Source organism: Manacus vitellinus, unplaced genomic scaffold (assembly GCF_001715985.3).
Source record: "Manacus vitellinus isolate BGI_N305 unplaced genomic scaffold, ASM171598v3 scaffold_8_pilon, whole genome shotgun sequence".
In the NCBI taxonomy this organism is placed as follows: domain Eukaryota; kingdom Metazoa; phylum Chordata; class Aves; order Passeriformes; family Pipridae; genus Manacus; species Manacus vitellinus.
The window spans coordinates 20003991-20031389 of record NW_021940864.1 but is presented as its reverse complement, the minus strand read 5'-3'; the positions used below and the strand labels follow the sequence as shown (position 1 = coordinate 20031389).

Sequence of the window (27399 nt, the reverse complement as noted above, 5' to 3'; positions counted from 1 at the left end):
CAGTCTGCAAATATCTATAGACAAATATATTTTCTCAGAGAAGATGGATCGTATTTGCAGTGTCAATAAAATTAGCAAGGAAGTTTTCCTGCTGTCTCCATTTTCAGAGTGAATATCTAACAGAAGAATGGTATACTGTGTCTAAAACCATACTGGAAAGAATCCAACTGGTCTGTAAATTATTAAGGGATATCAAAGCTGTATTGGCTACATGTCTTCTATTTGAGTTTCCTAAAAATCAGTGGTTGGAGACTGGCACTAAGTTTCTGGCATCAGTGCAGGGTGTTCCAAGTGAGAAATTAGAATGTTTTTAGGAAAGCTTTTGACCTAGATTATTCCATATTCCCTATACATCTACTAAAATAAAAAAATCTTTCCTGTTATTCTCAAGTTATGGCAAATGCTAGGTTAATTAATATTCTTCAGATTCTTAACAATTTCAGTGTTTTTCATGTGAAAGTGCTGTTAATGCAGACATCAGGGCACCTTGCATATGAGGAGGGGCCAAGAGAGAACTAGACTTGTTCAGTGTTGAGAAGTAGGATGCCTGCTGCTGTCCAAAACTATCCACTGTGCAGGTGTGGAGAAGGCTGGGCTGGTCAGCTCAGTATCAAATTTTTTATTTTTCTTTGACTTCGAGTGACTGTTTAATTTGTGCAGTTTGGTGTATGCACCACATGTACACACAGTGCTGCAGTGGCTGAGAAGGAGAAACTGGTTTTGAAGGCCACTTTTTATCTTGAAAGTAGATTTAGGTAATCTATACAACCTTCAGTCCATCCACGTTCTGCAACCACATATTTGACTTTCAGAATAGAAAACAGCATTCATGCTTGAGAAACTGTTCAAAACTTTACTGTCTTCAGAGTCTTTTAACATTAAATAATGATAAAATGCTCTTTTTCTCTGCAGTGCTTGCTCTCTCAGCCAAAGTTCTGGGCCATTCAGACATCAGCCTTGCTCCTTCGGACCAAACTTGAGAAAGGAAGTACTCGCAGAATGGAACGGGCAATGAAGCAAACTCAGGTAAGACTTCTGAGCTGATTTATTATATATGTGTGTGTGTGTATACATATATGTATATAAAATCTACCTGTAAATATATATAGATAAAATGTCTATCTATCTAAATTACATACATTATATATATTTATTTATAGATATACGTCTAAGATCTGGTTTTCTACCTCTCGTTTCTGCCTTCTGATCTGAGGAGTTTGATGTAGGTGTTCATGAGTGTAAAGTTGCTATACTGCCATCAAAATTTTTGGTATTTTTTTGCTCAAGTAAATAATCTCTAAACATTGAAACTTGTAAATAGTCATGGGTATTGTGAGAACAAGAAAACACATTTGTGAACAAAGCAGCAATTTCAATTTACCATTTTGATGGGATACTTGGTAATTAGTATTTTTATTTGCAAGTTTGAGGCAATGATTAAATAATCTTGTTCCAAACAAAGAGAAGATCATTTTTCAAATACAAAAAAGAAATGTTAAATTTCTGAAATATGTCATTTAATAGAATTTATTTTAAAAATAAATTCTTCAAAGGACAGATCTGTAGGGTATATCAAGATTTTTTTTACCTTCGTATTAAGTTTTTTTAGCCATTTGTCATCTTTGTGCGGTTAATTCTTGTTGTCACTCATGAGCAGTGGGCATTTATGTCCATCAGGCAACAGTCCTGTGGACTAAACCAACCAGGAATTATGATTATGGTGCTATGTGTTTAAATCACGGAAAGCTGATGTTTTGTTTAAAATCATTATCGATGCATGGATATTTGAAGGAGTGCAACTTGGATGTGCTGCTGCATTTTTCTTTTGCTGATGAGGACATGGAGTTGCTATATTGGAATTTCCTGTAGTCATTTAGGAGACTGTCAAGGAAGCCAGGATTCTAAATCTGGGAGATGTAGCATCTGACGGCACTTGGGAAGCGATCTCAGGATCCTTGATGCCCTAAGCCATAAAACAGTTGGAGTGTCTCCAATATTTTTGTCTAGCTTGATTAAACCTGTGTACTGGAAATTGTTATATTATACGGTTTGACAGTCTCATGACAGAAATCTTCATGAAGGGATTATCTTAGCAAGTACATTTATCTGACTGCAACTGCAGTAATGCAAAGGATTTGATTAGCATGGGTTGTGGCATTCTGGAAGATGACCCCACAGTAGACACAGAATCTGTGGGTTTAAATATTATCTTTAATCTTAGTGTGTTTATGTTTTCTTTCATTAAGTTTTCTAGTCTTTTGAATATAATGACATATTTGTGTCAATTTGATCAAGCTCAGTTTCCAAAAACAGTTCAAAGTTGTTTAAGGATTTTTATGTGCTAAATTAATCAAATAACTTGAATAACTTTCCATTTAAGGTTTTCATTCCTGAGATCAGATCAGAATTTTTTGATATCATGGTTCTAAGAAGGAATCAGAGAACATAGGATGAATGATGTTATTTTCATACGTAACACAAGTTAGGTTTGATATATCATATTCATGAGGATGCTGATATGTAATTTTCATTAAGATGCCAAAGAGTGGGTGAGTTCTGCAGCTATTTATCAGTAGAAAATGGATTTCAAAACCATAGAATTGTCATTCAAAATGATTTAATAGTCTTTGTTTGTTTTATAATTTCATGTTTACTAGTTCAGATTGCTGTAGAAAGATTAAATAAAGATAGATAGCCCTTAGGTTAAGGGGGGAGGTGTAAATACAGTTGTTTGCAATATCAATTTTTTAAAGAAATTATAAAAATTATTGTAAAACAGCTTGACTAAGGGTGAACTAAATCTTCTGCATTATTTTAGGGTTTGTCTGAAAAGTGCATGAGCCATTATAGGCTCATGATGCTGGGTATCTCCTATCTCTCCTTCCTTTCCCCATTTCTACCCTTACCTGCTTCTATGCGGGGTCTGAAGCTGATAAGCATCTTTTAAAATTAATATCGCTGAGCAGGAATATGCTACTTTTCAGCCCTAAAGTAAGCCAGGCTACAGCATTGGTTTTCAAAGAAAGCATTTTTTGACTATCTTTTTTTGTGGGATTCGTTATATTTGTTTACTTATTTTAATCACTTGAAAATAATTGCAGCTGGTTTTGAAATGAGGACATATTGGTTGAATTTAGCTGCCACGCTCCAAATATTAAATATATCTCTACTTGATGACAAAGGGTTTTTATAAAACTCTTGTAAGTAATTTTTTTCTAGTTAGAAAACTTCAAAAGGAATTGGAATGGTCATTTTCAAACCCTTTTTCTGATTACTCTAAAAATCCGAACTACAGATAGTGTAGTCTTTGGAACAGTTTTTAAAATTATCATTCTGGGTACTCTGGAATGTACTTCAGCTAGTAGCTAACTGCAAGTGAGGAGGAGATATGTTTTTTCTTAACTTCTTCTGGATGCTACTGGTTGTCTCTGTCCAGTTTTTGCTTAAATGAGGTTTGGATCCACAAAAATAAGGTTAAAGATTTCTAAAGCCAACACTTTTTTCAACCATATTTCTAAGAAAAGGAAACAGCATTTGAAAGCTAAAGCAGTTATTTTACATTCCACTAGAATATTTAATCATGACCAGTATAACATATAGAGAAGTCTGGATCAAGGTACTGCCAAATCCAATGTGTCTCTGGATACAGTATGATTTTTTCAAGGTTAGGCGATTGGGTTTTTTCCATTTGGGTGTAGGTGAAAGAGTGTGGGAAGTACTATTGTGGAAAGAAAGGAAAATGGTGGGGGGGAGAAAACAGGAAAAAATGGGGATAGGTTTTTGATAAATAGCTCTCCACATAACCAGACACTTGCTATTTCTCCATCAGTTTTGGGATCTTCACCTACCTCTTATTGTAAGAAAGTAATTCAGACACTATTAATAGTGGAAAATGGGTTGGAATAAGCTGTTAATCCACAGATTACTGCTGAAAGTGCAGTCAGAACTCAAGTAACAGAATGAGGGAGAAAAAAGGAATTTTGAGTGGTCTAGGAGCTATGAAAAAATGAGAAAAGTGAGGGATGATTAAACAAAAAGAAAAAAAAAAGAAAAAAAACCACAACCAAACAAACCAGTTTAAAACATAAAGGATAGAATCCCACCATAGTTTCTTGATATACGAAATGAGTTTACTCTTCCATTTCAGTGGATTTTAAAATATTAAGAAAGGAGCAAAATGAATTAAAATGCCACGCTTTGTACAAAGGGTGGTGGAGTAGAAGCAAGAGCATCATTTACTGCTGGACTGGACCAACAGCGAAAGAAGTGAGGTTGCCATGTGCCTGCTATGCCAGTAGCCTGCTCAGGCTTATCCTACAGTGACTTGCTACAGCTACTTGCTGTACAAGTGGTCTGGGTGGTTACACTGGCTACCTCTGTGCTTGCAGCTTTTATCAGCTTGTTATGTGCCCCTTTTCCAACTGTATTTTGTGCTGCTCGTTACACCTGGTGACAGCATGCCTGCAAGCTGATCACTTGGCTTTCCTAGCACGTCGTACAACACATGCACTATTTCATATGGTTCTCTCCTGCTTGCTTTTCTTGGCAGTAAAGGAATTTGCCTGTTGGGGCAGAGAAATGTGTCTTGAAAAGGGTGTTTTAATAGGACTTCAGGAGAGCTGGGAGCAGACTAGCAATATTATAGGCTAATCATTATGTCTAAGATTGAAAGGTCACATGAGATCTTGTTTTATATCCTTAGTCATACACAGATGTATGTGGTTGGGAATTCTGTCAACTGCCCTGTAATTTTCACTTAAATAATACTTCAGAGTGTCATTTTCTCCAGCAACTAATGTTTTTCTGTGTGTATGAAAAAGGGAAATAATGATTTTTTCTTGTTTAAATTGTTCTTACTATAGAAACATGCTAGTTGATGTTCAGTTCTTTCAAATCTGAACAAATTTATATACGTCTGTATGAAGAAAAGGCTGATACAGATCTGACAGAACTGGTGTCTTGAGCTCTGTGAGCTTGCATGCAGCTTTGCTGTTTTGTTATTTTCCTATTGATGATCTTTAAATGGTTATGGAAGAAAGTTATGTCATTTATCATAGAAACATATCCTTTTTATTTTCAAAACTGAACTGTCACCTCCTTGCCAAATTCCTTATTTGGCAGCTGCGCTACATTGGATAAATTCAACATTTAAAGGAAGAGTTCAAAAAGGAGAGGGAAGCAGTCTTCCTCCCCAAAAGCTGATCTAGAGGGGTTTGAGGCTAACAAATTTTCTCCACTTCTTTTGCTTCTTAAGTCATATATCTTTCTCATCAGACCTCTCAAGACCAGAGACACATAGCATGACCAAGGGAATGACAGCACCTGTCTTTTAGTTCAACTGTTAGATCTCTGTACTAGGAGTTCTTATTTCTGTTCTTTAACCCCCTCTTGTATTTTAGGAGTACATTAAATAAGATTTTAATAATTGCTCTTAGTTGTGGATGGAATGGGAGAGGGCAGGAAGGAGGAGAAAAATTAATTGCTAATAAATATTTTTCACGTGAAGTTGAAAGTTTTAGTGGAAAATTACTGGGATCTGAGATATACTGGAGAACTGAAAGAGATTTAACTCACTTCCTTCAGGAGGGTAGTAAGTGGAAGACAGCCCTCTTCTATCCTGTAGAGATCCTGCATTGATATCCCAATAGTTCTCAACTATTATGAATTGTATTTATTATTAAAGTACATGTTCCAAAAGGTGTTTAAAAAGAGGAAAAAAGCCAGGTGTTTTATGAAACCATTCTTTAATGAATTCTACACAAAATCACAAGGTCTCCAGAACCCTAGAAATAAACCTTATTACTTCAGAAAGCAATCTCAAGAGAGAGTGACCTCTTGGTGATAGTTATTATTTCAGTCTCAAGACACACATTTCCAGAACATATTTCATTTTGCTTAAGGAGATGACATATTTGACAGAAGATGTTACATGATACAGCTGAGTCTGGGAATACACTGAACTCATTAGCACACTTCAAAATAATTAATGTGGTGGTGCTTGGCTCCTTCTGTTTTTCTTCCACTCTGCAATTGTGGGGTTTGGGGGGAGGGGAATCGCAGATCCAGTCTGCCAAGAGTTATTCAGGAATAATCGAAGTGGTTTTGTACCACTAGTGAAAAAGAGAATATTGAGTAGTTTAATTTTCCAAGTAATGATTTCTGCCTAGAAGTTTTCTACCGCGCTCTTGGTTTTGCCAGTTTGGATCAGCACTATTACCTAGTGTGGGGAAAAGAATGAAACCATTCTTTCTGTGCTAAAGTTTCTTCATATTTTCTCAGCTACTGCTTTTGAAGTACAAACCTTTTTGCTCATTCGGCAGTTGTGTTCAGCACCTGAGCTGTTCCACTTCTACTGTCAATGCACTTTTGAAAAGAAGCCAAAAGTGTGAAGCCTCCCATTTTTTTCAAAATGTTTCCCATTGGATCTTAGCTCTGAAGGCATTTACTTTTCTCCCTTTAGACTCTCTTCACTCAGTGTTGTGACATTTTGAATGATGGTGGTAAGAGAATCCTTAAGCCATATTGAACACCACTTTTTCATAGACACAGTGATGACAGTAAGTTGCAAAGAAAAATATGAGTACCAGGACACAAAATTAACATCGTTCTGCCTAAGCTTTGCCTTGGGAGACAAAAGCTCAACTTCAATGAACTAAACAATTTAAATAATAAAGTTTCACAGACCAGCTGCATGACATGGAGGACACACTGTTGCCACCTGTTGCTAAATTGAATAGATGAAGCTTTACAGCTGTCAATAAATTTGAATAGATGAATCTTTTATGTCATAAATATTATTACAAATCTGGAGATAGGTGTCCCGAGGTGAGATAACAAACCATGTTTTGAAATAGCCCCATACTGGTAGACAATCACGTGGTCCAGCGCATATGCCAAGTACTACAAACTAGACTCTGCCTTATCTCAAGGCAGTTGTCTGTTCCTCCTATGTTGTAGTTCAACTTGAACTTGACAGTGATCGTTGCTCTTTTTATTTCTTTCTCCATTCTTGTCCTTACTTCCCCCTTTAGTGAAAAACAGAAAGCAAAGCTGATGCAAGAAATGTTTTTTAGCATTGACTGCTGTTGTGCCTTCCCCCAAAACAAACTGATTTGGGAACTATAAAAGCAGTGTAATCACAACAGCTTGGAACTTAATGCAGACTTACTATTTTGAAGTATATGCAGTTCCTCTGCAGGTTTTGCACCCTGTGCAAATTGTTTTATGACTATTGTTCAGCAGTGGCAATATCAAAGCTAGCGAACTGGCTACAAACAGGGAACCTGCATCTATACAAGATGCAGTTGTCCTCCATGGGGGAGTCCCCACATTTATGATTGCATGAAATGTGTCTACTGTTTTGGGGCCCATGGATGCAGCTATATTGATGGAGCTGTGACAAAAATGTCATGTCATCTGATAGGGAAGGGGGAACCTTCAATGCAGATGTCTTTGGGAGAGGGACTACAACTACTTCTCCTGTTCCTAACTTACATAAAGACACTGTGTAAAGCTAAGGTCAGCCAGATATGTTTGGCATTTGAGACAGTAGAGTTAGAAAGACTGATGCTGCACTGCAAATAAATAACCTGCAGGCATACTAAAAAGGGGGCATGATGCTTTTGTGAAAATGGGAACATTCTTTCCCTGAAAGCCAAATAGGCTAGCCTGTATCTGAACTAATTTTTAATGTAGAGCTATTATGTTGAATTGATGGATGATACCAGTATTCTTGCTTTTGCGACAGAAAGTGAGTGGTCATCTTTTAAATCCATCCTTCACAAGTAAGCTTGTAAATCTAGCTTCTACAGACCTTAGAGGGAGTTCTGCTTACACCTTTTGAAAAATCGTGGAAGTAACAATCAACAGGTGAAAGAGCTTCTTCTTTGAGAACAAAAACATTCAAGAAGGTACACCTGCTTGATAAGGATAATGCAATAACTATAAAATTATATTTCATATAGGTAACATTAAGTAAAAAATAAGTGTAAATGACATAAAGATCATAAAATACTTTTCTGAAGATTTTGTCTTCTCTAAGTGGGGGCTTAAGTCATTAACAGGTTTTAACATTGAAACCCATATCCTAAGCACTGACACTCAGTAAGTTTGGGTTCAATATTTGTCCAGAAGGGTAAGCTCATAATTTTGAAAGTCAGTAACGCTGCTGTGCTATTACAGACCTCATTTGTTTTACCCTGCTTCTTTAGGTGGTAGTGCTTGACAAAACATTACAAAGGACAGTTGCATTGGGATGCTCTGAATTGCCTGGCACACTGCTTCACTCTCAGTTTCAAACAAAAAGGGAATATTATGTAAGGCGTTCATGAATCCAGTTATCTCCTACTCATGACCTTAACCTCTTTTGTGCTAATTTTGATATCAAAATGCTTTATATTTCATTTGGGATTGTTGGAGTCATTTCCTCTTGTGTGCTTTTCTTCCCCACCCAACTGCAAAAGCCCTATTGTAAGGAAATTGAAGCTTTTTTTAGCAAAGTTACTCTGACAACCTAAGTGAATATTTGTTGCTTAGTTGTTTTCAAAGTGAAAGATACATTTTCGGTGCCTGATATAATAAACCAAAACATCCACTTTAAGAAGCTAGTATGTGACTCATTTTGAAAAAATATGGATGTGCACTGTTTCAGTACGTTAATCAACTTCTGGCCTGGCATACTTCCTTAAAACTGTCAGCATCATCTTGCATCTTAAAAGTTCACCTTGAGTTATACAAAAACTAAATATTATTGGTAGTCCAGTACCTTAAATTCTTTTGTATAGATACCTGACAATTTTTTCTCTCTTTCCTCTCATCAAAGAGATTGTATAAGTGAAACCAGTCCATTAGATTCAAGAGGTAGTCTCTTCCTCAGTAGTTTTGGAATTTGAAATCATTGCAATGTGAATGACTTTGGATTATGATCTTGCTTAAAAATGTAGGGGATACTTAAGGAATAAGTTTAAAGAGAAGAGTTAATTTGTTTGCCTGAGGACAAGGTAGTAATAGAGTGGAGAAGAATGAATTGCCAGAGTATCATAAAGAAAAAAGACTGGGAAATGTTGTATAAACAGTAGCATTCCAGTTTTTCAACATAGAAAATAGAAAAAATGAAACAGCTTTAACTTGTTTACCAGGGAATTAGACTGGAAAACCTCTTAGATAAAAGGTCTACTAGAGTTAGGCAGTAAAACAAGTGTAATTTTTCTAAATGCTCACTTTCTGAAATATGGTCAACAAGGAGTGATAAATGATTTTTTTTTTTTTAATAGAATAGGAAGTGTAGAATAACTGTTTAAGGATGCAGCTAAATTATCAGTTTTAATGAATATTGAATCCTTAAAAATGTTGATATCTGTTTATACGTTCAATATTGATTACGCAGTCACTACCTGTAGAACAGCAAAGTTTTAAAGTCCAAGTGATAACACAGTTACGATATAAGCTCAGGTACAGAAAAATTGATACATTCAATTCATGTTTAGATATTTCATTACAAAATGTTTTAAACTGCACTTAGAATCAGTAATCTCAGTTAATATACCAGCAGGACATGTTTTGATGCTGAGGTTTAAAGAAAATTGGATGAATGATCTGGTAAAAATCACCAATGAAGTATCTGGAATGAGAGTATGTTGAAAGGGTAAAGCAACCTTCAACAGCAGCTATGCAGGTGCAAAGGTGTGTTTTCTTTCATAACTCAAGACCTAGCTTATTCAGAATTGAGAAACTCCTTGGGAGCTGACAGGACAAGAAGGCATGGTTTTTAGGACTAAAACACTGAGATCTACTAATTTTAATGTGTAATCAGAACCTATGTATTTCTAAGATATCTATAAGAAAGGAGCAAATTGTAAATGCAAAACTTATTTTGATAGTGGCCTTTTGATTACAAGGCCTATAATCTATTTAATTTGGATCATAATGTACATTTGCTTTATTTGCTAATCACACTTCCATTTCCATCTAGAAAAGTCTTAAAACAATGGAAAGTTAAGGTCTTTATTTAGGACAGGAGAAATATCATTTATCATTCTCTACCATTTAAATTCAAAATAGCCCAGAAATTTTATGCTAAAGATAGTTGTCTTAAACATGTTTACATTGAATCCTTACGGTTTTAAAAAGATATATAGAAATAAGGCTATGTATAATAGGACAGTCTGATTCTCATTGCTGGTGAAAATTAATCTTTTAAAGGAAGAGAACAGAAGATGCAACTTAAAAAAACCCAACCAAAAAAGTGAAACAAACAAAACCTCACCAAAATCATTTGCTGATTGAAATAGTATATTAATTGAAATTGCATAAATTTATAGTAGTTCTCTCTGGTTAATTATGCTTCACCTTCAATGACATAAACGTGTATGCATATTTTGGTTGATAAGGGTAGTAGTCTATTAAAAATACGGAAACTACTCCATAAAATGGCTTTTTGAAAGCTAAGTTAAGACAAACAGAATGAATTTTGCATTCTTTTCACATTTTAATAATTTTCCATACCAATAAAAATACATGCAGAGCAAGTATAAAATGCCCTCATCATGATAGTTTTGCAGTTATCGTTCTGTAGTGCTAATCAGTTTATTACAGGAAAGAAATTAAGTCAGTTAAATGAAACAAAGCAGTTCTCTTTGTCATCTGTTTTCTCCAAGGAATCTTGCCCTGCAAAACCTGCCAAATGCATGAGTTTTTCAACATGATGAGAAGGCACTAAATGCATTGATTATTGTAGTTTAAGGAGTTCCAAGGCTGTGGTGAACTGTCCTGTAAAACACAGAGGATGAATTCAGGCCTGAAAGACTAATTCATAGTCATGCCTGAATAGCACCTTCTTATTTAATGAAATGAAACTAAGATGTCCAAAAACAACTGCTAGGAAGTAGTACAGTAACAATGAGACAAAGGTTATTGATGGAAGTGTTTGTGTCTGTGTGTTTTTTAATATTTTGAAAGTGATCCAGCATTGTTCTGAAAAATTCTTCCATTAGAAGGTATTTTAGGGCTGCTTTAACCATTGCAGGAAATGAGACTGGAAACTGCTTTTAGTTTTAAAAGTATTAAAAGTGAATGAATATGGAAATAGTGGTTCTCTAATATTTGCAAAAGTTGGAAAAGGTAAAAAGTCAAAGCCAGCTTACTAAACCCCAATAACTAGTTGTCCTTGCTCTTGTCTTTATATACTCAATAAAGTATGAGTATATAAAGAATGAATGGTCTGTCAGAAGGACTTTTCTTCTGATACAAAAATATTTTACTTCCTCAGGTCACCATACAAGCTGTGATTTTAAGGGAAGCCAATGCATTTATTGTCAAAGGAGATTTTTCAGTTGAAAATCTGATAAAAACTGAAAAGAATTACTCTCAAGTGTTTAGGGGCAAGAAAGTGTTTGTATAGCTAAATCGGAGTATAGTCTGAGAACAGTACATTGGAAGCATTTCACTTTTGTTATGTAGGTCAACAGAAAAGATAATCGAGGAGAATGCTTTAGAAAATCTGTTTCTTGGACATCGGTAAGATTTCAGCAGATCAGTTTCTGCAGCAAAACTATGCAGTATAAGCTGTGGAGATGTGTAATCTTTGACCTTGAGAATATGGATTCACACAAAGTCAGATGAAGGGATTTGTAAATGAGTCATTAAACTGGTGACAAATCCCTGCAAGATAAATGTAGAAATAGTGAAGGAAAACAATGCTTGTGGAAAAGATAAAATAGAAAAGAATGGACTATTGTGTAATTAACAAGGGAAAATGTTATTCTTCTTTTTTTAGATTAAATGATTGTATTGTTTACAAAAATATGAACTAATTCCAAAAATGAAAATGTTCATGCTTCAAAATTAGTTTGTAACTGTGATGCTGCAGTGGGGAGTGAGGACTGCTATTTCTCATAGATCAGGCCGGTCAGATGGTTAAAAAAATATATTTAATATGGTGACTGTTGTGGTTTCTAAATGTTCAGAGGTATAAAATTTTGGGAATCCACTATGTAAAGAATCAGTTGATTAGAAACTATTGTACTAGAGCCAAATTTTGCTATAGTGTGTGCTGGATGTAGGAGAACTGATTTTTCTGGCCCAATTCAACTAATTTAGTTCTTGTTCCAGTTATGGTTATGAATTGAGGAATATATTTGGCTTCTGAACTTTCCAAACCAATTTAAGGGCCATTGATTCAAATAATCGCTTGGATCGATGTATGTAGAGTTCTATAATGATAAGATATTGACTCTTTTCAGTATTTCCATTTGCTTTTGCGGTCATCCAGTTTCTTCATAGTGTTACTGTCTGTCTGAATATTGTAAATGATAGTGCTGTATTTTTGTGATAAGACTTGAGCATTCTGACAGATGCGGAGATGTTTTTGTAAGCAATATGACCTAGCATGCCTTAACTAGATTTTTAAATGGCACAAATATTATTGTTTATAGCTGTTATGCACTTTGACATGCTATACCTGCCCATTTTTCCAGATACTGATCTGTGCAAACATTGAAGTTGCCTAGGAATAGAAACATGTAGTAAATGATTCTACCACAGAACATTTCTGCTTTTTTCCATTTTCCTCTGTGTGAAATGCACGCAAGCTGAGGCCATAAATAATGTTGCAAGTTCAGACACTTAAAAGATCTAAAATACCAAATTATAGTGCGATCTTAAACTAATCGAGGAGCTCCCAAGCTGCATCTTGCCATTTCCTCTGGTCTGAACTCTGCCTTCTTCCCTCTGGTTCTCCATGAGGAGTGCAGGCTGAGGGTTGAATGGATGGCCAGAGCCCAGCAGACTCCTGGCTTGTGTTCTTCTCTCCCTTGGAAAAAAAGGGTAGCAGAAACTAGATGGTGGCAACTGACAGTGGAAGAGTTAATTTGTCCTTCAGTACTCTTCCTCTGGCTCAGGTTAGAGTACTTCAAATAATTCAGGGTGACTGAAAGCAAAGTGCTGTTGCTTTGGCAGCAGCCTGCTACCTCCTCCTGAAGATCTGCAAGAAAATTGCCTCCAGTGCAAGATTGGTACTATTAGAACTTGCAGCTGATTGTCCTCAGCTAAGTAATTGAAGACTGTTAACAGATTAAACGATGTACATGTTGCACTGATGTCCCTTTGTTTCTACAGCCTCTGGTTTTGTTGGGCAAGGTTTTTCGTGTGCTGAGTCCAGTCCTTTTGTGAAGAAGCAGAAGATCCTTTGTTGTCCAGTCTCTGTCTCTCTAACTGTTTGGTGTGAGTGACCTGCACAGACCATAAGACTTTGTCCAGCTGAACGGAAATTCTGTTTTGGTCTGGTTTTTTAATTGGTTGTGTACCAAACATGCTACACCAAAGACTGCTATATGACTGTGGAAAGAACTGTGTTTTTGTGGATTCCTCCTTTTTTAAAAAGAACCGAGTCTTCAGGGTAGCTTGATATGCTTCTATTTTAATATGTCATACAATCAGGCATGGAATATTTAGTGCATTTAGAGTGTTTTCATTTTCACTGGAAATTGAACTGATTTCAAACCAGTTGTTGCTGAAGATGTTTATTATTTTTTCTCTTTGGTGAATAGATCAATCATTAACAGAGAACGATAAGGGGGGCCATTTGTTTTTCCCAGATGTATAGAGAGCTTTCCAGGAACACGTGAAGAACTGGATTGGATGTCTTTCAAGAAAATACATATATTGAAAACAGACTTCTTCTTTATATGTGACTGCCTTTCTTTGAGATTGCTAAAGTTTAAACACTTTGCCCGTGTGTCATATTTCTAATGGACTTACCATCATACATTCTATGGTTGCTGGGTCAGGCTCAACTACTGGAAGAATGTGTATTTCCTGCCAAGTAATTTTTCAACAGAAACTACTGGGTATTGGGCAAGGTTTCACTGTATAGGGAAGCTATTCTTAGGAAAAAGATATTTTTTTTTTTTTTTGTGAGAAAACAGTGGGTGTCCCGAGATGTTATCTGAGACATTCTGATTCAATTCAGGACAAAAGTAACTGAATTTCTCTTCATACTCCTGTCCCCTTCACTGAATAATTAAAGATGTTCTTGAGATTTTTCAACTGTATGAAAATATTTGAAAAACAGGTATCAGTAAAAGAGCACTTAGCAGGTGTAAAAAAAAAATTATATATATATAAATTGGCTATTTCTATTACTGCAAAAAGAGCAATTAAGGCAGCTGAATATCTATGGTTTTCAGATTATAGGTGTCTAGATAAGAGTAGACAATATTCTTTTTCCTCTTTCCAGGAATCTAAGGAAGTCTTAGTAACATGAACCAATTATACTTGGTGTGACTGCCAGTAAAAAAATTCACTAACTTACATCAGTGCATTTTGGTTTGTGCTGTGTTTTTTTCTTTGATTAATCTATTTGTGTAACCAAATACCATCCAGTCACTACATTAGGTAGGAGCAAGCTGAAAACGTTTGCATGCTTGCAATTAATAACAAGGTCTTAAGAACTTTTGCTCTAAAATTCTTAAAGTATTTGTTGTTTGCATTCTTCAGAAATGACCATCTAATTCCTAAGTTCTAAATTTTTTCCCATATATAAATGGTTTTTTGTAATATTTATTTCTAGTATGTTTATTTATGTTTTCCAATGAAGCTTGAGTGACACTTTTTCTGCTACTTACATACAGTGTCTCTTTTTTTTTTTTTTAATTGCTTGTGTATATATACACACACTGTTGCACAATTTACCATAAACAAAATGCAAATGTCTGGTATATGGTAGGAAAGATCACAGTACAACAGAACAGATGGTTCCTGGTGGAAGAACAATCAGAGCTTAGGTGACAAGCAAGTTCCTCCTTTGCTGAAAAATGGACATGACCTTTGTTTTAAAGAAGTTAACTTGGTTATGCTTTTAAAGGGAATAACAGCCTTAAATGCATCAAACTTGAAACATGTTAGAAAATTCTGTAGTTGTAATCTATCTTGGAGAGAATATTGTGTTATTCTCAGGTTGATGCCGGGTGCTAACAATGAAATCAACCCTGTATACAGAGGCCACAGAGATGTCTTCTCAGCCCAGAAACTTTAAAGTATTTGATGAGGAATTGCTGATGCCAAGTTTCTTTAGCTATTGAGGGGGATAAGGAAATAGGAGATAGTAGAGGATAATCCATGTTCTGTATGCATGCTCTTAGTACTTACTCCCTTAACTGAAGAATCCATCAAAATAAGCTACTAGAAGATTACTGTGTGGTGAGTAGTGCTGAATCCAGTACAAGAACCTCTTGTTTTTACAGCTCAGATAGATTTCTGTGTCTTATCTAGGGTGGGAGAGGAAAAAATAGCAAAGTATTAGCTGAGGAATTAGTCTGCTGTTTAAAAAGGGATTATTCTAATTTGAGATAATAGGCATAGAAAATTTTTCGTTTCATTTCAGTTAAATCAGTGCTTTTCCTTCTGTATATAAAACTGCTAGAAACTGGAGCCATTTTCTTGTGTCTTTTTTTGAAAAAACTAATAACCTGAGTCACTGGACACTGTGATTTCTTTCAGTGTAGTGGTTACATACAATCAAGAATTTTTTACCAAAGCATTGAGCAAAGTAGTTAAAACACTTCTTTTAGTACAAATAGACTTAGTTTTGAAAACTGGCATCCTGAAGTCTTCTCCTTGAATGTTTCAGTTAATTTTGTTTCAAGCACTCCTTGTTTCTATAGTTCCAGAGTCGCATTACCTTGTTACTAGGTTCTCTCTGTGAAGCATCCAGACATCTTTGCAATTCCTGTGTTCCAGGCACTCTGTAACCCTTCATTTGCAATACAGATTAGGCAGTCAGTGCTATACAATGCTGTCAAGTTAGCTTTAACAAATTTCAAGCAACTTGTTAGTTCCTAGGGAACAGTGTGATACTTGGTCCTCTAGTTGGTTTAAGTGCACACACCATTTGAGGACAATCCTAACAAGCAATAATGGAAGAAAGACCGAAAGGGTGACTTTGCAAAGGGAGCAAAAACACAAGTCTTCAAGGCTACAAGATTTTAATGAACCCAAGACTTGTATTTTAATGAGGTGTAAAAAAGAGGGTAAGATTTTTGTCCTTTTAAGCACTGAACTTCTGCAGAGTTCTCACAGAACATTTTTATCCTCCTGAGAATGTGAATAATGTAAAATCCCCAGTAAGTAGAGCTCTTCATCTTGGCATCTTTGCACAATGTGAAAAAAGGTCTTTTTGAGTTTCCATGAATCAGAAATCGTAATTTATAATAGTGATCACTGTAATAAATTTTCCTCAAGTATTTAATGTCATAATTCTCCTTTGAAAATTAGATAAATGAGTGGGAGGTTTCTTCTTGATGTTGAAATACATCCTTGCTTAATAGTTTTTGTTGTGTGTTTGGATGCCTTAATTCTTGACTATTCAGAGATTTTCATCATTTAACAGAAATATATAGTCTGTGAGCTTTTAAAAGGATAGCTCATTATTTCCTTGAAGTCATTTTAGTTTCCAAGCAACAAAGTCCTGTCTGAAATGTCAAAGTGCTGTTTTGAGTAATGGTTGAATGTAATATGTCCAAATGAACTGGGTTTATATCTATTTCTCTGATGATAAATTTGACAATCAATAAAGTAATCACTATTTGCTCATAATCTCTGTCATGAGGTTTAGGCTAGACCAGAAATTATTCTCTCCCAATAAGCTAAACTTCACTGCATTGTTATATGAAAACTGGTTTTATTGTTTCATAGTTTCTGGCATTGCTTCACTCGTAGTTTAAGTATTTTGATAATTGGATTTTAGAAGTCTATGTATGCCTCAGTTTGTCCCAGTGGTCTTGGTTGCAGGAGCTCTTGGTTTGACAAAGAGCTGTTGAAACAAGATTGTTGCTTGAAATGTAAATATGGGGAGTTATGCTTTTTTTAAAGTAAGATTACCAAAGGAGTGTAACTGAAGATCCAATTGCATATCCACAAGGTACTAAAATAGTTATAGTACTTTAAAAAAGCTTGGAATATCTGATCTAATTCACAGGAAAGAAAATTTGGAAAATCCTAACTATTCTGCATATTTAATTATCTGTATTTGTCACCCGTTTTCTAGTATGTATACAGTTTCTGAATTTTAGACACTGTTTATATATGTTTTCTTCAGGGATAATGCAGCTTTTATTTGTAATTTTCTGTATTTATGTATTTCCGAGTCTACTGTTGCAGAATAAGGCTGTGACAGTTCCTGTCTTAATACATCCCAAATTAAATTGAGCTGTAATACTTTCTTGTGCAGCATTTTTCAGGCTTTATTGTTAGAAAATGTAATTTGACAGAGGACAGTTTAAAAAATAATAAAACCAATTAATGCTTTAAAGCTTCAAGAATTATTTAGGTTTTCTGTTAGACAAGTATTTTAATATCACAACCTCCAGAAGTAAATATTTTAAAGCATTTAGAATTAAGTCTTAAGCTGTGTGAGAGTTTGAATTAATTTAACAATCTATCTCTGGCAGTTTTACAGACATGTAAGTATTACAGGGTTCACAAGAACTTATTGTTGCATAAACTTTAAAAATGCCCACTTTTTGTTTCATTAATACTAAGCAGTAAAAACTCTATCTGTGAGAACAGGTTCTGTGGTAGGAAATCAAATGAGCTTTTTGATTTTTCTCATTTATTTACAATTTTTAAAATAAGCTTATGAATAAAGTAAGAACTTTATAATTCTACAACCAGAGTTACACATGTAGTTGCTGTTACTTTTACAAAGCTTTCCTCTACATTATTCTTGAGTAAATAACATAGGTGAGCTAAGTTCAGTTTGTGCTAAACACCTGCTAAATTGTTAGAAATCATAGTAATGATGAGATGAGACAGTAGGATTGTTTTTTCTGCAGGTGTGCTTTTATCTCTTGACCCCTTTGTCTGCAAACATCTTTCTTCCAAGCAGTCAAACAATTCCAACTGTGTCATCAGGCCATCAGGCACTTCTGTGGCTGACTCATAAGCCAAGATCCAGCCAGGCAGTCCTGAAGCTGGTATCCTTACTTTGGCACTTAGAATGGTATATAGGTTGTATGAGTACCTATAGGAACAGCTAGAATACACGAGCAGTAGAGTTGTGACATCAACTTGCTGCTTATAAATCATACAGAGGTAATGTACAGAAACAGAAGAAGGTCAAGGCAAATGGGAACAGTTATTTAAGCAGAGTGGTTATTCAGGCTGATTTGTGGGATTTTCAGAGGGAGTCTTCAGACTTGGGAGAAATTCAAGAAAAAGGACCTGAGGATCACAACAGTATCGTGAAAATGTGTCTGGAGTTTACATGTTAGAAAAGCCTGAAAGGTACTTTTCCATTCTTCCTCTTCTCTCTGCTGGGGATTAAGGTACTAGTCGGGTAGTACATGCTGGACCATGGCAATAGTGGGAAAGTGGAACACATGACAGTATAAGTTTCCTTTGGCATAGATCAAGCTAAACTCATGTCAGATATGGTAAAAACAGGTAAGAAGTGAGGCATCTTAGAGTTGATTAGAGGAAAACAAGAGCAGAACAAGATAATGCCACAGTCACCATGTTGGCTGAGATTAGGTGATAGAGAAACATTGTGGTTTATGACTGTTGTGAGCTTTCAGGTAGAAAGGACTCTTTGGTGGACGATCTCCACTGCAGTCCCAGAGCTATTAACTAGGGATTGGTTCTGGCAGGCTGACAAGATCTCTAGACTGAGAAGCAGAAGACTAGAAAAGACTTGTCTAATTATCCTGCCTATAAAATCATAAATAAAGAGGAATGTCAGTTATACCAGGAGAAATCAAAGGGTATGAGGGAATATAATATGCTAACAAGGGTAAAGATAGTGGTACTGGTAAATGCATAGCAAGTAATCAGGTACTAAATTAGTAAAATGTTTTTAAATCAGGTGTTGTTGGTGGGAAACAGCTGGATACCTGCTTAGCAGTGGGACAAGACAGGAAAACAAAATAAACAAGCTATGATGGTTGACACTATCTGTGAAATAAGCAGTTGTGCAGGTGAAAGAAATGTGATGGAAGACTTGTGACTGGAAAATAAAAACTGGAAATGCTCTTGCTGGAAAACATAGATAAAGGGAAAATTGGTGCAGTGTGTTACTGATATGAAAACCTGGGAGAAAGTGAGTTGAAATAGCGTGAATAAAATGCTGTCTATAAGTCAAGGCTGTTTTGAGGAAGATATTTTATTGGGGACAGCAGTATTAGCAATATTAGGTTTGGATATGAGTAGGTCTATCCTCAGTGTTTTTGAGGTGAGAGGTCCAGATGAAATTAAATAGTTGCTGCACAAGCAAAAAGGTCTTTTACTGTTTCCAAGAAGTTTTTGATAAGTAATTAGTATCTTGCTTTTTTCAAAAGACAGGCATTTGGGGCTTTTTTGTTTGATTTGGGGGTGAATTTTTCCCTAAATAAGCTTGAATCAGGAGATCCTTCAAGTGAAATGCATGGGAAAAATATTTGCATATAGTTACAGGTTTACATAGTAAGGGGCATTTTTTAAATAAGTAAACTATTTTATCTGGAATAAACGGATTAAAAATGGAAAGAAGGATGTTAAAGTCTGCCATTTATTTACCTCAGATGCAAAAGGGACATGAAGATTATATTCTAACAAACAGGACAAAATCTTGTGGGAGGGACTTCAGACCACTTGGATGAATAACGAATTTAAAAGCTGTATTGTAAGTAGATTGAAAAATCAAATGGCATTATGTCGTAGAAAATGACAACTCTGAGAAACCCTGAGGGTATAATAGTATTTTCAGAGATTAAATACAGAGATAGGGACTGGCTAAAAAGAAAAAAAGATCTAGCTCTGTCAGCCACTGAAGATAATGGAGTGGATGAAGAGACTGAAATTCAGTCAGACTCAAAAATCAAAGCTGATATTTTATCATTAGGACCACTTAGTGATGTTACATGTATGTTGAACATAGAAGCAAAGCAAGGATGTACAGTGGCAATGAATGTATGGGAATGACATCCACAGTGGGAAAAATCCTTTACAAACTTCATGTACTTTAATCATAAACTTCAACCAGCTGAGTTTGATTAGGAAAATGATTAGACGGAGGTTTATTAGTAAAGTAGTAAAAATGCTAATGTGATCATTTTAAATTAACATCCCAAACAGGCAGTACCTATTGTACTGCTTAAACTCGTACCAGAGTATGAGGTGGGGAGAAGGAATTATAGTTTCAAGAATGACTTTTCCTGCCTTCATGTGGCAATAATGTGATCTTTGCTAACGATATAAAATTCCATCAAAACTATCTGGTTTTGTTGTTTCCAGACTGGATTAATTGTATCTCTCTACTGTGATTTTTAACTTAAGGTCTTGTTATCTGTGACAGCTCAAGCCTTGGGAAAAGGGTGTGTTACATGGTGGGAGAGAGACCTGTTAAGTTAAATGTTTTTAAATGTTGCATATGGAAGAACTGATGTATCATTTAGAGTTTTGAATTTTAGTTAGTTTCTGCTATATTTCTTTTTAACAACTTTTAAGGCAGGAGTTTGAGTCTCAGGTTAAACTAAGGCACAAAATCTTACATCTGACTGTTGCAAGTATTTTGTATTTACATAGGGTTTTTATTACATGGTATTTATGTTGAAGGTTATTAATGAAAAAGAATGCTCACTTGGCAGTGCTCTCTTGTTGATTGTATTGATTTATTGTTCTATGATTAGATATCAGCTGTGCAATAATGTTAGGATTCTCATTTTCTTGCCACTATGCAATCCAAATTTTATCTCTTCAAGCATAATTCAGAAACATAGAATTCAATTTTTTAATAACTTATTTTCTATACTTCATTATTAGGATGAACTGTCAGAGCTTTTTTTTTAACCTATTAGGGAGTGCATAAACCATGGATTTTAATGGCTTCTAAATTCATTGCCACTTACTCTTTTTAAGGAATATATAATATTCATATATTCTACCTACACTTTCAGTTTTTGTTAGAACTCTGAACAGAGTACTTGTTTTGGGAAGAGGGAGAATTGTACTTGTTAAGTCATATTCTCCTACAACATGTCACTTACATAAGGCTTTTCTACTTGTGAGGTGTAAAAAAGGTATGACCACAAATTTTCCAATAAAATACATTGCTTTTAAAAAAAATTTTTTTCTTTGAATTTCAGTTTTTCTTTTGCAACAATAGAAATTTAAAAAGGGGGGGGCAAAAAGCTAAAACAAGAACAAAACATTTTGATTGACTTAAAACATTTTTTGCCTTCCATCTCCTGGTCTCCTCAAAAAAATTGTTCTGCAGGATGTATTTAGGATTTTCTGGCTTTGCTGAGGCTTAGAGTGGTTATTATTTTTAAATTTTTCAACTTTATTTTACTACTTTGTCTGGTCTCATAAAATAATTGCCCAAGGAATTGGATGATTTTTCAGTTTAATTTTTGTTGCAACAGAGTGTAGAAAAATGTGCTTCTGCATAGCACTAGAACATTTCAGCAGAACTAAACCAACAAAATATCACTTTTTATGTAGTTTGTATTCAAGTCTGTAATTAAATAATATTACTTTAAAAGTTTTATTTTAATCTAACTCCTTTTGGATTGCCTGAAACTGCTAAAAGGAATGTGATTTTGTTAGTCTGTCTTTTTCCTTACTACGATACACCTTAGCCATTTTCTTGCCATAGGTTTCTGGATAATCTGGAGGAATTTTATTAAAAAGAATGTGAATAAGATTGAATATTTTAAATATTAGTATTTAAAATTGGGAGGTTAAGCATGGATTTAAAGCCTCAATTATTGCTGCGCGTTCTGATTTTTTTCCTCATTAAAAGACTGAAGCCACTTAGTAAATCCCATAAACATCAATAACAGTTACAAGATGCTTAGCAGTTTAAATCATGTAACTGATTTTATACAACTATCATTAGCATTATTAATATAAATTGGGTAGCCAACAGTTGAATTTAGAAAGAGAGGGAAGTGATCCTGTACATTTTTTCCCTTTGCTTGGGAATCTTTGCATTCACTTACAGAAAGCTGAGAAAATTCTGACAACTTGTCTAACTCCATCTATAAGTCTTTGACTGAGTTATAAGCAAGTCTTTGGTAAGTGAATCATCTGAAAACAAGTAGCTTAATATTCTTTTATTTATACCTCTGACCTTATATTTGCTACTTTAGTGACGACTGGCATTTGAAGAGAGTTTCTCTCGTCTTAAAATTCCCAAACAACTTTCTGGCTATAGCCTCCTTTAATACTGTATTTTTCTTGCTATTGAATTTTGATTTAAATAACTTCTGATGCCTAAAAGAAAATTCAGGGAGAAAAAACTCCGAGGCAAATTAATTTTGAAGGTGAGATAAGGAAAGGATTTAATTTATGCCTAGGCATAAAGTTACAAGATGTACGCGTGCCCCTCTGTTACCCATGTTACAATTTATAATACTGCTTGTCCAATCTGGGGTTCTCCCACCCTTTGGCTTTTGCCCTGGTCCACTCTCAGTCACGCCTCTTGGGAATTGGGGCTGGGGACTCTGAGACGCCTTCTTCATCAATCTTCATCTTCTTCGGGGCACAGGGGGCACACGTTCACCCAGTTTTGACTGTATTCTTGCGGTTCAGACCAGGATTAGATGTCCTCGAACAGAAGAGGCCTATCTTAAAGAGAGACTAAACATTTCTACTGGAATTCAGTGGATATTGATATGGGGAATCGGGGTAAGAGGGTTGGGGAATGTGTGTAGTTACTATGCTAAGGGTAAGGGAATAAGTGCTGCTGCTTCCAAATTTACTTCTACTATATAACTACTTATAAAACTTATAAAAATTAGAAAAATCAAAAAACCAGATGGACTTTAAGGTATCACTTCATAGTGGGTTTTCAGAGAAAAACTTAGTGGTGCAGTTTTGCTATGTGAAAGTTACCATTCTCTTTCAAAGGGCTTCAGAACAAAACATTTCAACAATCCAAAGCTCCACCAAAAGAAAAATAAATAGCCTGAATTGAATTGTATGCCAAGTCACAATAATTTATTCTGTATTAGAATTGTGTTTCCAAAACCATGGTCCACTATAATATGTTTGTCTTTTTAATAAGAAATGTCATGCCTAAAGTACATCAATTTTATTGTAGGAGAAAACTAGCTAAAGGATTGAAATGCATTAGGCAAAGTCACTTTAATATATGATGCAGTTCAACTCTGCAAGTATATTTGTTTGACGTTGTAAATTTGATTCCTATTCCCGTTACATACACTTTGAAATTGGAATATCTTCAAAGTTTTTTTTATCTATTATTGCCTGTGATAAAGGGTTTTTACATAAATGTTTATTATATTTTCTTACGTGGGGTAATAAAAAGGCTTGCAGCATATTATGGTGTAAGTTTACTGACATTTAGTGTTATCTTGATTAAAATTTCTCCAGTATGTAAAGATTGCCTAAAATTTGTAATGCTTTGAATTTATGGGACTTTTTTAGGTTGATTAAATCTAAGTAAATACTAAATCAGGATATACTTTGCGTTTACAGGCACTTGCAGACCAGTTTGAAAATGCGAGTGCATCGGCATCTGAACGCATGAAGGTTTTCTACTGTTGTCAGGTGCCTCCACGTTGGGCCATACAGGTGTGAAACAATCTCATTTCAAGCTTTTCTTAAAAGTCTATGGTGCTTATTTTTAATACTGCATCACTCCAAAGTCAAGAGAGCGTGATATGACCTTGAGTTGAAATACTGTAGAAATAAAGACATAACCTAACCCACACCAGCTTTTTCTGGAGAGAAATCAAGTTGTACAGTGTTTTGCTTTCAGATATCTTGTTCTGTCATGCACAGAAGTAATTGATTGTTAGTGCAATTCTTCTTTACTTTCCTTTTCCCTCCAATAAATAATAGACTAAAACTTACAAGCTTCCAACATTATTAAAATAATCTTGCCACTGCCTTACTATTTATTACTGGTTTACTAATGATAGTGTTACTTTTATCTTTGTTTCTTTCAAAGTTCACTTCAGGAAGTGGATCATGGTGAAAGCAACCAAACTTAGGAGTCAATAGTGACTGAAGAACAACTTGAGTTGTTCTTTTTTTTTTGTTTGAGACATTCCCCTTTTTACTAGTGCTGACAGGATTTTTTTTACCCATAACTACATTGTTTATCTTGACCTTCTAGAACAGAAATCTACACAATAAAGTCTTGTCTGATGATTCTGTATTTAACAAACTCGAGAAAACTGTTTACATTTCATACCTCCAAAGGTATTCATGTTGTTTACTTTTAATGGTGTTTTATTCAGTTTTGATTTCTAATCTCAGCACATGTTGTTTTAACCAATCATATCTTCTCCAAGCATTCTCAAGTTATTCTACATAACCTTTCAACAGGCACTTCCAATAAAACTATCAAATGTGGTTTTCATTTCCAGTTGTCAGAGTGGCATTTTCAATGCAAACCAGTTTTCCAAGCCCAAGATAGAAATGCTAAAATAGGGGTTTATAGTGAAAGATGGTTGCAGTCTTCTAGTCATAGTAATGAAGACACATTGCCTCTATATATTTTACCAAATTTAACTCTGAGTAGATTTAATTAAACATTAATGAGATTTAGTTCTAGACACTAAGAAATGTTGGTTTTTCCTAAGTGATTAATGTCAAGCTAACAAACAGGTTTTCAGAGTTTGTTACATATTTACATCAAAGAGGTATAGCCAGTTGTTTTTGTTTTTTTTTTTAATACCAGTTACTATTCCCCTGTAGTAACTCCTTGGATTTGTAACAGATGCTGAACCAAGTCAATAAAGAGAGGTCCATTGCATCTGTGGAGAATTTCAGAGAATTCATTCAGGATCGCCAAAACCACTGTGAGGTCAACTGTATGGGATCTCACAGCATAGATAGCTGCCCTTATACAGGATACTCCCATTTATTTTTGCAAACCTAATTGTATATCTGTCATACATTGTAAATAAATTACCCTTTCTTCAAAAGTGAAAACTTATTTGCAATTTTAATCTCCTCTTTAAAAATAAAGACCAAAGACAACTTTTCTAAGTCGTGAAATCATGCCTTATTTGTTTTTAAATTGAAAAGATAACTCATTTAATTTCATAAGTACACTGAAATAATTGCTGAATTTGAAATAACAAAGAGACTGGCTTAACTGTGGGGAAAATTCAACTAGGGAGTTGAACCTGAAGTCAAATACAATATTGCTTTGGCTAAAAACTAACACCCTTTGGCAGTAGCTGTTTGGGACAGAGATTTCTCACAAGTACTGAACAAAATTGTTTCAGAGCCTTTCTCTCTTTTTCCGCAGGTATATATTACTATGACAAAGCATTGCTAGGAGTGGCTTTAGTTCCCTACTTCAGCCTCTGTTTCCCACTCTTAGCATTCCCAACATCCTGCAGCAGCTGTTCTCCAGCCACATGGGCCGTGTGCCTCATTTAAGGGCTGGAAATTCATCTCTGTCAATTCATTCTTGCCATGCCCATTTCCATTTTTGTGTTATATTGTTAAATTGTTCAAATCACAACAATTATTATTCAGTTGGTGGGGGGTTTTTGAAGTATATACACTGAGGTTCCAGCTTGAAGTTTAATTGTTCTTTTGGGCAGAAGAGTATAATTCTGTATTATCCGTTTGCCCCTTGCTGTTCATGTCAGAAATGCCTCTAACAACTTTTTAAAATGTAAATAGTATTTACTTACCTATTTTCAGTTACCTGGAATGTCTTATCTTTCAGCGTCAGCTTGCAAGTTTACTCTTTGACCTGGGATGCACCAGCTCTGCCTTACAAATATTTGAGGAACTGGAAATGTGGGAAGATGCAGTAATCTGCTATGAAAGAGCAGGACAACATGGAAAGGTAAGAAAAATGTTTTATACGGCTGAGATCCTGTCTTGAAATAGCATCTGAAGGAGGAAGGACTGTCTGGCTTTAGCTGTCACTAATGACACTCCTACAAGAGTACCATGAGCAAAGTGTGCTTAGGAAAAGTAGACAAATGGTATATGAGCTTGTCATAACTGGTGAATGCCAAAAAAACTATTTGGAGTAATAACCACATGAAACAGAAGTTGGTAAATAAGAAATAAATTGAGAAGCAAGAAGACTGTGATAGTGATTCTTGAAAATGTTTAAGGACAATTAAATTAAGTATTACCAATAGACAGTAAGGTGTAGTGTGGGCATTTCAGGAAGACTGTAGCTGTCATTCATGGTGGGATCTTGAAACTTTAGCTGAAGAGGATATTAATTTTCTTTCCTACTCGATTTCAAACTGTTAACTGTAGTTTTTAAAAACAGTTTAAATAGAATAACATCAGTGCTTGATGTATTTAATTACTTTATGTTAATATATTCAAATTACAGAATCAAACATTTGAGAAAAGAGTTAAAAGGCTTTATTTTGATAAGTCTGTTTTGATGTTGTCCTAAACTTTTCCATCATTTCTTTAACACTGCTACCACTATGTGTGATCAGAGCCAAACAACGACAAGATAAAGCCAGCACCTCACTCTAAGTGTCAGTGGCATAACTGTTTAAAAATACTGGTAGCAGGCTGTATCAGCCTTCTTATTGTTGATTATTTTTCTGATACTATTAGAACAATGGTAGGAAGATTCTGGAAAATAATACCTGGAAGCAATGCCTACTTGTATGTAAATTTAGCTGTGTTCTCTTTCTGGTGCAACCTCTCGCACAGAAAGGCTGTAACATGAATTTAAGCTATCAAGCAACATTTTCAGAATTCATATAGATTTCAGAAATATTCAGTTCAGACAAAAATATGGTGGGTTTTTTTTTCCATTCTTTCTCCCTGTTTGGTGTATGGTAGCATTAAATATATGAATGTATGTGTGCCTTTATGACGCCATAAGGACAAAGACTATGCTTAACATAAGTTTAAGGAATAGAGAGATATAAAAAAAGCAGTGTCTCATACTTACATGTTTTTTCTAATTGTCATGTATCAAAGCCTAGATTTTGGTCATTATAAACTGACAGATATGTCTTGCTGGCAAATTCTGTGTCACATTATGCATGCCTTGGGGATAGTATGTTAATATCACAATCTTTTCAGTACAGTGGAGAAATAGAGGTCAATATTTTCCATTTCCTGGAAATGCATTCTGTCCCAGTTACATTCACAAACTGCCCTTAGGGAGTTATGAAAATGGCACTCGGAGAATAGGACAGGATATCTGACACAGGAAACTGCTTAGAAATGCTTTCAAAATGAGGGATTGTGCTGTGCTTTGAAAACCAGAAAATGCTATGTAAGTACTAAATAACAGTAGTGCTGGAAGAAAGGGAGCTTCAAACCAAAAAAGACAAAATTAGAAACATGTAACTGTGCACCAAGGAGAGTGACTATTTGTGCTTCTTATTGAAAAACATTCAGAGGGTGAACTGCTTATATTTATCAAAAATGTTTTTATCTTTTTAAATG

The 27399-nt window shown here is 35.0% G+C and overlaps 1 protein-coding gene across 1 annotated transcript in view; it reads left to right on the top strand.

Annotated features, from left to right (window-relative positions):
- TTC27 (tetratricopeptide repeat domain 27) overlaps nucleotides 1–27399 on the top strand; it is a 124357-nt gene that overhangs the window by 66419 nt on the left and 30539 nt on the right. Inside the window, exons 11-13 of the mRNA XM_018085372.2 lie at nucleotides 913–1026; nucleotides 23473–23568; nucleotides 25688–25810. Of these exons, the coding sequence (XP_017940861.2) occupies nucleotides 913–1026; nucleotides 23473–23568; nucleotides 25688–25810 (333 nt within the window). The remainder of the gene's footprint in view (nucleotides 1–912; nucleotides 1027–23472; nucleotides 23569–25687; nucleotides 25811–27399) is intronic.